The sequence below is a fragment of the Callorhinus ursinus genome, unplaced genomic scaffold, assembly GCF_003265705.2.
Source record: "Callorhinus ursinus isolate GAN/ISIS: 27379988/994484 unplaced genomic scaffold, GSC_fseal_2.0 scaffold10, whole genome shotgun sequence".
NCBI classification, from domain to species: Eukaryota; Metazoa; Chordata; class Mammalia; order Carnivora; family Otariidae; genus Callorhinus; species Callorhinus ursinus.
Window position 1 is genome coordinate 44,284,145 of NW_027397072.1, and position 12,026 is coordinate 44,296,170.

Sequence of the window (12,026 nt, forward strand, 5' to 3'; positions counted from 1 at the left end):
GAGGCTAGCACTGCATAAGCCGTATTGGGATTTGGTCTACATATACCACTGTTTAGTCAGTTGAATGATGGCTTCTTAGTTGAGGCTGCCTCTTAAATTGACCTATAAAAGACCAGCCTACTGATAAAAGTTGATTCATAACTTCTCTTTATTGAGTTAATATACTCTGGATATTTTCCAGATTCAATACATATTTAAGCATCCCAACCAATTAGATCTTCCCTATATGTTACACCATTTAATCCTCACACACAAAAAAATAAAGTATTATATTACTTTACTCTCACTATCCAACAGATGAGGGAACTGAGGCTTAAATTTCTAGCTAATAAGACAATTACCAGAAATACAAGTGTATGACTTCTGTTCCTGGTGTATTTAGGAATATACTGCAGCTCCAACTGCTTTTGAATAAAATAAGAATAAAGGCCATTTAAGGTAGTTCCCCTGAGAAGCCAGGATACTTCCCCTTACATATGCCTGCTAGGGCTTGACCTGGTTTGGAACCTTATCATCTGTTTCTCCTGGAGTGACTATACTTTAGGGGAAATGCAGCAAAAGCACCAGAGGGTTCCCTTCAATCTAAAACTGGAAATATGATTTGTTTGGTTAATAAAGAACCTCTATGGATGGACAACATATTGTATGTTTCTTTGTAAAAGAGGTTGAACTATGCAAGAAACTTTCAAAACCAGAGATAAAAGGACAAAGCATCCTCAAAAGATGGGAAATGTATAACAGTATTGCCAAAAATCACAGAAAAATATTAGTGGTTCCTTCGAAAGAAAGCATCAAATCTATGAAATTGGAAAACTTCTTTGGAAAAAAAAAGGACTTCACAAACTTTCATGAAAATGACAACTTTTAACCAGTGAACAAAGATAAACATTAAAGGGTTTGAGAGAGTCTGATACAGTATCTTGCCCCTACTAAAAATCGGACTTAATATTAAGATGAAAGCTTCTTCAAGGCACAACCCCTATCTTAAGAGTCCCTGTGAATCTAGTCTTTAACAAAGTTAAATCACCTCCACATTTATTATAAGATGTAAAGGCTACCTCATTATTTCTTTACCTGATACACTAAAAAATGCCAAGGCAAATTCTTCAAATGCACTACAGCTACACCTTTGAAATAGTGATCTCTGTTCTATCTGGAGTCACCACCTGTTAGATCTCTCCAAACTTCTTTTAAAGAAATTAATGCTAAGCTACGAAACATAATCAGTTTCTACCTACCACTTGCTTGGTTTCAAGGGCTCGCCCACTAATTTCAGCATTATAAATATTATCTCAAAAACACCTGCATAAGTCATTTGAATTTCAAGGAGACCATAGGCCTGATGCACATCTTAATATTAGTTTGTTAAGGAAAAAATATGCTTAGCTTTTTTCATATTTAAAAAAAATGTACTTGTTATCATATAAGGATTTAAAAATATAGAAAGAATGGCTAAATATATAATGTTAAAATGATTTGTTCTAAAAAAGTGCTATAAAAACAACTGAATTATTTTAACCTTCAAAACCCTTTTTTATAAAAAGCAAGAAACTGAAGAAATTTTACCTTGTTTAAAACTTTCTTTTGAGCAACATTCTCACCAAAGCCCTTAATTGCCTCTGATAGTAGAAATGCCTGCATCTCTAAGACAGGAAGATTTATTTGGGGTAAACAAGAAGAGAGGTGGATGGAGACCTTTAAAAGGTATATGAAGGCTATGGCCAGAGGAGGACTGTGATGGATTCTCAGGAGTCTTTTCTCTAGGAAAGTGCATATCCACACCCCGCTGCCATGCTAGGAGTGGGCATTTGGCAGATGAGTCTGGACCATTTTATCGGTCATCTCCCATCTTTCCAGAAGGAAGAAATAAAAGACTCCATTTCAAATAGTATGTACATTCTAGGTGAAAGGTCAAGATCAACCAGATCTATAGTTCTCATCCAGGGGCAATTTTGCTCCTGTACCCCAGGATACATTTGGCAAGGTCTGGAGACATTTGATTGATTGTCACTACTGGAGAAGGAAAGTTGCTACAAGCATCTATAGAGAAGATGCCAGAGATGTTGCTAAATATCCTGCAATGGACAACTGCAACCAGCTCCCCATAACTGGGAATTATCCAGGCTAGGCTAGGCTAAAATAGCCTAATGCAACAAGCCAAAAAGGGTTTTCTAGGAAAGAGTCCAAACTGACGTCAAGTACTGGAAAGCTTTCACCACAGCTCATAAGGCTCTCTTCCCTCCACTTCCTAGACCAGTATTTTTCAAAGTGTGATCCATGAGCCCTCTGCATCAGAAACATTTAGGAATAGAATTATATATTCCTGATCTCAGATGTGGTATTAGAACTGTGGAAGGAGAGCTCAGAATTCTCAGCAAATTTTTATTTGCTTCCCGTGTGATTCTTTATAGATTGTAATGTGAAAATCACTACTTCATTTCTCTGTTGAGGTCATTCTCTTCTGTACTGTCAAATATCACCTCTCTGTGAGTGATTCCTCCAGGACTCCCCATGACAAACTAATTGAATCTCTATTAGGGCACAGACCTTGGCTGGTTATTCACTACTGTACATCCAATGGTTTAATTGGAGTAGACATGATGAAATAAAACAAGTGGCACCTACATCATCAAAAAGAATGTCATCTTTTGGGAGAGACAAGATGAGGAAAAATAAATTAGCTACCCATTTATTTAGTACTTCTCCATTCTGTACACTGTGCTTACGTGCGTGACACACATTAACACATTTAATCCTAACAACAGCACACTGAAGTAGATACTAATATCACTCTCACTTTGCAGCTAAGAAAAATGGGGTTCAGTGAAGTCAAGCAACTTGCCCAAGATCACAAAACAACTAGAAGTCAGAATTCTATTTGTGTTCCATTTAATGGAGGGTATACATGGGCAAGAACTACCACTCCATGCCTAACTCTCCCATTTTTTCAGGTTTCCCATATGATGTAAACAGAAGCTGTTGGGGTAGGGGGACAGATGTTCCTGGGAAATCCCTTAAAGGGTGCTAACACAGCTAGGAAGCACACCATTTTGCCCTCACACTTCTTTTCTTCTTCCTGTATGGAAAATAGAAGGAGCACAAGCAGTCATCTTGGACCAAAAGATGAATTTGAGAGTAGAAGCCTCACACTAAGTAGAGCAGATCATAAATCAGAAGGACTCTGGGTCCTTGATGATTCTGAGTTCACTATATTGGCCCTGAACCACATCTAGACTTAGTATATATAACAGAAAAATAACTCCCTCTTTGGAGGTTTTATCATATGGAGCTGAATTAATATCTAATTAAAATATGTGAAAGAATATACAAATTGTTAATACTATTATTGGGCATTAATAATTTAAGGTAATTAAAACACAATATTTCACATCTAGATATAATTAACATTTTAGTGTATCATAACCTTCATGTGAGAAAGCCAATGAACTCTGTCACTGGGGCCCTTACTTTCAAATTCCTTTTTAAAATAAATTATTTATTTGATTAATTCAGCTATTTTGGAAGAAATTTTGCATGTCTCCATACTGTAATCTTAGAAAACAGTCTATGTAATGTACTAGAAAGTTTAACAAAGTAAATTACAAAGGAATTAAGCAAGCTAGAAAAAAATTAGGAAGCTGCTGTATTAAGCACATATTATGTGCTTATTGTGCAAGGAATCAGGGAGAAATTCAACATTCAGACCCATTCCCTACCCTTATGGAGTTCACAGAGTAGTTGGGAGACATAATTGGATTAAGTTCTTACACTGCAGTGTCCTACTAGGAATGACAGAGAAAACACATCATGCTGTGGGAGAATATCAAGGGAGTCTTCTTGGAAATCACTATAGTATGTCAGTCACTAACTTTGTGACCTTCAGGAAGTTACTTCAATTCTATGAACTTCATTTTCCTAATATTTTTAATGGGGATGACAGTGTTTCCGCCTAAGGATAACTGTTAAAAACATTGCATACTGCATTTAAAATACCTAGCACAGTGCCTGGAACATACTAAGCCCTTATTGTATCTTGGCTAGTATAATAATGTTATTTACTACATGCAGTTGTCCTATTGTCCCTCTAAATGTATTGCTATTCTAATTTATAAAGCAAAAACAAAAATTCAGAGATTAGGAATGTTGCCCAATATCAGCCAAATTGTAAAAGAGTCAGTTTCCAAATTCACATCTAACAGCAATACATTGCTTATAATTTTAACATCTACCTTAAGAGAATATGGTGTACTCGAACTTACTTTTCAGACAGCTGATATCAAAACCATGTGGTTGTTACTGTTCTCTGCTTGACTTTTTTTAAAATTTTTTTTAAAGATTTTACTTATTTATTTATTTGAGAGAGAGCATGAGAGGGGGGAGGGTCAGAGGGAGCAGCAGACTCCCCGCCGAGCAGGGAGCCCGATGTGGGACTCGATCCCAGGACTCCAGGATCATGACCTGAGCCGAAGGCAGTCGCTTAACCAACTGAGCCACCCAGGACTTTTATTCATGTAAAATGCAAGGCCTTCTTCAGGTAAATAATTTTGCCTGGCACGTCCTCTAAGAACCACTCAAGGTTATTTTTGCCTGGGTTGGTGTGATACAGTCAGTAACAGAGCTACACACCCTTAGTAAAAAATATCTAAGAATTTTTTAAAAATCTTTAGGTCACCATGCCAAAATCAATTTGCTCAATGAATGGCAGGCACTGGCATTCTGCCAGTCAACTGCTTCTAGTATGTGACAGGATCACCATCTCTGCCACAGCAATTACTGCAATTATCTGCACAGAGGTGAGTATGGAGAAGAAAGCAAGGTTCCTTATCACTTCTTAACTTCAAAGTTTTCAAAAAACAAATACAAGAGATTCTGACAATTTGAAACAGGAGAACTGTGTGCAAAACAGTTAGGGGGTTGAATCAAAAATGGATTTTCCTTGCTCTGATCTGAGGGCCACCTTCTTCCAGATCAGGGTTCATTCTCATGTCTTAGTCAAATGTGAAATACCTCTGTAGTGCCTTTCTCTTCTTGCATCTGAACGCCTGCGTAACGTTTACATTGACTGATGGGTAGAGTAATTGTTGTCCATAAAGAAAAATACAGAGGAAAAAAAAAAGTCACTTCCAAATGATGATTTAGATGATTCGTATTTTTCAACACAGACCCTATAGATTAGGCTCTATATTGGCATGAATGTTTGATTTTCCAGTCATGATGGTAATGCTAATTTATACATTTATTACTTTCAAGAAGTTCCCCTAATTAAAATGTAAAAGTAGTCAAATAGTTCTACCAAAAATACCACCCAGAAATAAATATTGCTCTGGACTGTTGTAAAACAACTTGGCCCTAAACTTCATTAACTCCTTGTATTGGAGCATAAAAATGAAAGATACAAGACGGTCCCTTAAATGTTTGTCTCATGCCTTTCCTTCAAGGAGATGTAATAGCATCACTTGGCAGTTCTTTACACTTAATAATCACCATTCTTATAAAGGTTTTTATGCTTAGTCATAAGCATAAAAATTTAAGCCAATTTGCTCAGGAACATTCTTATGTTACCTTTAAATACTATTTTTCTCAAGTCTTTTATTCTTAATAATTCTTTTTTTTTTTTTGAAGCTTTTTCCAAGAACACAGAAACATAATGAGTCAGTTTTGTTGCCTTGTAGAGATTCTAAAACATGGGGGTAGGATGGGGTAGTTGGTTACAGATTCTAAAACGTACTCCCCATAATACTGATTTGAACAGGTCTGCATTTTAGCCACAGGTCTGCATTTTAGCAGTCTTCTCCCACCACTTGATGGGTTTGGCATGCAGATGATCTTTGATCATTGTGAGAAACACTCACTAAAATCAGAATAGGTCAGAAAATTTTCTTTGCTATACAGACCCCACTTTTTGTCTTACTTCTAACTCCACTTTTTACTTTTCTCCATCTTTCCACCCATCTCTGACATTTTCAGGTCCAATCAGCACAGAATACATCTATACCTCAAAACTATGGGCATTCCGTTCCTCTCCTGAGCTAATCCTTTCTCTCCTCTTCTACCTGGAGAACTCTCATCTACTTATCCATGAAGGTTCAAAAAAATATTACTCCCTTTATGAAGTTTCCTCTTCCCCCTTCTCTTCAGGAATGCCCACATCACCTTGTATATATTTCTGTTACAGTGATTATTAAAACCTATAATTACTGTTACAGTTACTGATTATGGTTCTGTTTTCCATGCTAATTCCATGTCCATTCACTGGACAGTAAATATCACATATTATTTACTCAATAAACACTTGTTGAATTATAATCTGATACTAGAATCACCTCTAGAGGTGCTAGCATTTATCATTGTTATTTTGAGACAAACATAATCCTAATATCTCTAATATTCCTTTCATAATTTATACTGTTTGACAACATTTTATCTAAGTTCTACTTGAACTTTTTTGGGAAAAATTATTTCTAAGAGAACACAGACTGATCATGCTATTTCATCATTCCCATATATATAAATTTTGCTTTTGAAAGTGATTTCCTGAGATGGCATATTCTAGAAATTCATTTTTATGCCATGATAGGAAATTAAGAAACATTTTACTGGGTGATGTAAACTAAGTCTTCAGAATCTAGGATAGGTGAAAAACCAGTTCTACTCATGGAATTCCAGTCTATTAGAAAAGCCAAAGTAATAACTTAGAAGGAATTTGGATGGCAAGAAATACAAGAAATAGTGCTCTCTAAATGATGCAAAGTATACACTGCAAATCATCTATGAATCTACAGCACCAGAGAAGCTTTCAAACATAAGTGTGCTTTGTTGTCAATGTGGGCAAATCATGCCCAGATGAATACCCTCTTTCCAAGTGCACTGGGGAAGGAAACTTACATAATCGTGTGAGGTTTTAGTGATTAAACCTTCTCAACATTGGCTGTTTGAGAGCAAAGTCTGACATAATTCCTGCTCAGTACACAGAGAACCTTCTGGAAGGATCCCTCTCTGTCCTGCTCGATGATCTGCAGGGCCTGAGTGAGGCCATTTCCAAAGAGGAAGCTATCTCTCAAGGAGACAACCAGAACTGTCCTGCTCCAGTCTGCCGCTGAGCAGCCAGACACTGCGCAGCTGGGGGCTCAAGGGGGGTGGGGGCAGGGAGGTCAGCCAGCTGCCCTCATGGACACCAGCCACCAAATGCCTGTGAATCCTGTGGCTTAATAAAGATGACTACAGAAAAAAAAAAAAAATTTTTCCCAGAGAGGGAAAATTGTCCTGCTTACGTGGATTCTCTAGCTTATGGGCATTTCTTCACGGCCATCAATATTTCTAAATCTGTCACTGGTAACATAATCCCTTTCCACTTTTGTCAGAAAATCAGAATGTATCAGAGATAGAGTCTCCTGTCCCTAATTCCTTCCCTTTTATTTATTTCTCTTCTGCTGGCTGTGAGTGATGATATGATCTTTCGTATAACTGAGAAAATGGCTGCCTGATTACATCTTAATAAATAATCTTTACACTTCACTCTCTTGCAGCCTCCTCAACTCTTCTAAACAGGTCTATCATATATTATAAAGTCAGCAAATGATTAAAAGGAAGGGCTCAGGAAAGGTATGGGACTGGATTATATGCAAATATTTTGATGTGTCGCTCTGACACATGGTATATCTAAACACAAGACCTCCTCTGCAAGATTTACAATTCCATGGTCTTGATGACCTGAAATGCTTCCCTGCTCTCCTTATGTGCAGTAACAAAAATCTAAACCACTGCTGTGTTCCAAGTGAGCTGAAGCTCTCAGATTCTCAAAAAGCCTTCCCAGTGCAATCCAGTCTACCCAACATCACAAGGATATATCTTAGTTCTTTAGACATGTACTGTCTTTGCCTCTAAGTTAACATTTGGCACATGTCTAGACACCCAAAAAGGTTGCATATTCCTCAAGAGCAGGAGCCAGGCCCTATATGTGTTCTATCCCGCATAACACATCCCTTAATACCCACCAATTCTCTACTCATCAACTCTTAACCAATACCACAAAAGAATTCCTACAATACTGCATAAGTAGTTTTTAATTTTACATTCCCAGTGATATGTAGATCCATCCATTACCTAGTAGTTAAGGATTTTTTTAATCTCGAAATATCAGAACAACAAAATTATGGAGTTAAAAAAACAAATCAATCTTCCAAATCAAGACATAGCTAACTAGGGATGCCTATGTGGCTCAGTCGTTAAGCGTCTGCCTTCAGCTCAGGTCATGATCCCAGGGTCCTGGGATCGAGCTCCGCATTGTGCTCCCTGCTCAGCAGGAAAGCCTGCTTCTCCCTCTCCCACTCCTCCTGCTTGTGTTCCTCTCTTGCTCTCTCTCTCTCTCTGTCAAATAAATAACTAAAAGCTTTAAAAAAAAAGACATAGCTAACTATCACAGGTTTGATATTGTCCATTTAAAAGAACAGAGCCCACTTGTTAACCAAATAACACTACATCAAATATAGGGTACATTCTAAAACCTACTTTGGACTGAACTTTTCTTTCTGGTCTATAGAATGCTAGGTCTCATACAAAAACAATGTCTCATCAACTATTCAGTCTTTTTCCCATAAGCAATTTCTTAAAAAATATATTATAAAACCACACAATTTTAGAGCAGGGTACTTTAGGATATATCCTGTAGATGATCAATCACCACTTTACAAAGAAAACTGAAGCCCAAGAGATCTAAGTAATTCTCTTTCAGTTACCTAATTAGTGACAGAAATGAAATTACTATTACCAGTGTTGAGACCCCAAATTAATTCAACTTCTGTTACACTTCAGTGTTTTATTTACAGCACAATATATAGTATTTTTAAATTAGAACTTTAATACATACAAATAAATTAAAAAATAATGAACACCACTATAAATGAAACATGCACATGAAGATAAACAAGTGCATGCACAATGCATTCCATGATAGACTCTCTGAATTTGCACAAGTGCACAACACAACTGTTCTTAACTCACGAAGTTAAAGATGATTGTTTGTAAATATGAGCATTCCTTACCTGGCAGCTGTATGAAGGGTTGATAAAAGACATTAAAAACTTGAGCTATAGTTAGACATTAGATTTTTCTGGCACTGAAGGTCTCCTTCTACCTGGGTTTGAGGGGCTAGCATTTTTAAAGGAAGGTAGGCCAAAGACTTGAGAGAGATCACCCAATATATAAGACTTTGGCATTGTTCCCCACATTGCAATATTAAGTTGACTATAGGTGATTATCACCTAAGTCTTCCTATTGGCCAGTTATGGCTCTATTTTTCATTATTGTACCTGAAATCTCTACCATTACAGTCACTTCTTTAAGTTAGAAAGTGTAGGTGGGAAAATTACTTCAGAACTTGCCATGCTGCTTCACCCCAGGTAATGAAAAGAACAGGATTAGCTCTAGTACTTTTGAGCTCTAAGAATGCATAACTTGGTGGGGCAGGAGGGAGAGAGGTTTCTACATATAACAGAAAAGCTAATGATGAGAAAGGACTCTTCCTTTTAAACTGCCTCCAATGTTCCAACACCAATATCCACACATAGTTAACTAGGGATGTACACTTTGAAGAAAATGAATGATATCCTCTTAACATATTTCCTAATACCCATGATCCACACCAAAAAGCTTTTATCCCACCCCATGAAAACTAACAGGGCCTCACATTCTGATGGTCAAACCCTTTTAAAAACACCCATCCTGATGCTTCAACATCCTTTAAAGATTTAACCACCTCCATGAACTTCCTTTGCCCTTTTATATAAAAGCTGACATCTTGACAGTTTTAATAGGTACCCTGGAGAGAACAAGGCAAGTGGAGGAAAAATGCTCACTCCAGTTGATTTTTTTCTTTCTAAATACTAAGGCATACAAAAGAAGTAATCGTATTATAGAAACCCAAATGAAACAAAGAACAGTGACATTTCACAGCTCTTAACTACGAAGAAATCTTACAAAACAGCGTCAGTGTTATGACATACAACATCAACAAAAAAGTTAGCAAATTTGGCTGTGACACCTTGAAATGGCTGCAACCTTAATCTTGCAAGAGTGGTGCCTCCTTTGTTTTAAATATTATTTTCTTTACATTAGAATGTTTTCATTTGTTTACATCAAAACCAAGTTTGTTAATTCTTTATATGTCAGTTTCTTCACAATTTTACCCCACAATTTTAAAAGAGCAGACTGATTCTCTGCCAACATCAATAAAGGATATTTTGTGACCCTGGAATCTTTCAAATGAAGAAGAACACATTCTCTTAACTAGCCTTCCTTAAAGAAGCTCACCAAAGAACTACAGAATGGATTCATTCCACATATGCGTGACTTTCAGTCCCAAAGGGAAGAAAGACTAAGAAATAAAGGAATGAAATACCATTTCTACATCTCAAGTTTAGATCATGCTTGAAGAATATATCTGTGCTGTGGAATTCTCAAAACATACAAAGAATAAATAAGTAGATCCTTTGCCCAAAGTTGGTTAATAGTAAATAAAGAAGACTTGAGTGGTCACATCTTTATTTCTTTGAATCCCCATCCACCTGCTTTCAAAATTAATGTTTACAATGAGACAGATTACATTAGAAAGCAAAGTTACTCACCATGGAGGAATCACTGCTTCCACTCCCGATCGGAGCTCCCTCAGCACAGGTTGGGAGGTGGGTAGAAAGTTGACTAGCCCTGCCCCCATCTATGACATCACAATCTACCTCATAAAAGGTAGTGAAAGTGCTCTGAACTCCTGTCTGATTTCCGAGAGATACAGAAAAGAGTGAGTGAGAGAGAGAGCAAGAGAAAAATAAAAAACCGTACCCTATTGGGAAGGGATTAGGGAAGTGGAAGAGGGAGTGGGTCATTGGGTGAAAGAGGCATATGAAGGAATTAGGTGCTGAAAGAGATAAGGGTGGGCATCCATGATATTAAGCAGCCCAGCCATATGAATTCCTCATTGGCTCTCTTGAACAGATAAATGGACCATCTGGGAGAAGGAGAATGAAGAAGCACCCCGCCTTGTCAGGCATTGTCAGGGACAATCATAGTGGGGTTCAAAGGGGATGAAACCCCTGTTTAAAGCATTGAAGATCACCAAGAGAGAAAGCAAGGGCTGCAGCTCTTAAAGCCTGGAACGGTATGCGGGGAATCTCAGATGTCTTTCTTGGAAGTTCCATTGCCCTGCTGTGTGACCTTCATCAAGCCCTTGGCCTCTGCATCTCCAGCCAGTACATGGTACTAAAAGGATACTTACCCTTTTTACTGGAATCACTGAAGAACTAATGCATTCACTGTTGCTACAACTGCAACTCTTTTTACTCTTCCTTTTTGTACCCAAGGAGGGGCTGTGTGACAGGCACATTTTAAAAGATAAGCCAAAAACCAATGCCTATTTCTACTTCTTAAAATGTTATCTTCAGCATAAAATATTACTGTCAATCTTGACCAGGTTTTCTGTGTGTACAGAATATAACATATATCTAAATGGGGTTATTAGAGCCCACCTTCAAAATTGAAGAAAAATCAGGATTTCTATAACCATAGGGTCCCTATACTGCCACAGTCAACGGTCAAGTTTAAGTGACCCAGTGATGCTAACTGACCAAACATTTGTGTCACATGCAGGAAAGCTAAAGTCATATAGCTTTATTTAAACTCTGAGTCCATTTGCGGGGGTGGGGGGGTGGGGGTGGGGAGTAAATCAGGCAAGATGGGAGAATAATATGGAGAACACTAAGATCCTTTTTTTTAAATGGAGATTTAGAAGTTAAAAATGATGAACCACTCAAAGTTGTCAAGTGGGTAGTCTGATAAAACAAAAAAGGGGTGATATTGAAGAGCAGGTAGGTCCAGAAACCATCCACATGGAAGCCAGATTTTTATCTGCCTGGTGGGATATATGAAAAGTGAAACCCACTCTTTCCACAGAAAATATTTTAGTAAAAGTAATAGCTTACAATTCATGGCATCATGGCATCATAAATGGGTAAAGCTCAAAGAAAGCTTGTTTCTAT

At 37.4% G+C, this 12,026-nt stretch overlaps 1 protein-coding gene across 10 annotated transcripts in view; it reads right to left on the reverse strand.

Moving 5' to 3' along the window:
- Positions 1-12,026, reverse strand: part of CTNNA2 (catenin alpha 2) — a 1,073,854-nt gene that overhangs the window by 20,274 nt on the left and 1,041,554 nt on the right. For 7 of the 10 annotated variants that reach the window (XM_073897478.1, XM_073897482.1, XM_073897474.1 and 4 more), the window contains one exon: positions 10,623-10,766. The exons of 2 other annotated variants lie outside the window; for them this stretch is intronic. In XM_073897478.1, the coding sequence (XP_073753579.1) occupies positions 10,623-10,766 (144 nt within the window). Of the gene's footprint in view, positions 1-5,007; positions 5,063-10,622; positions 10,767-12,026 lie in introns of all 10 variants that reach the window. One more of the 10 variants, XM_073897481.1, reaches the window with a different exon arrangement.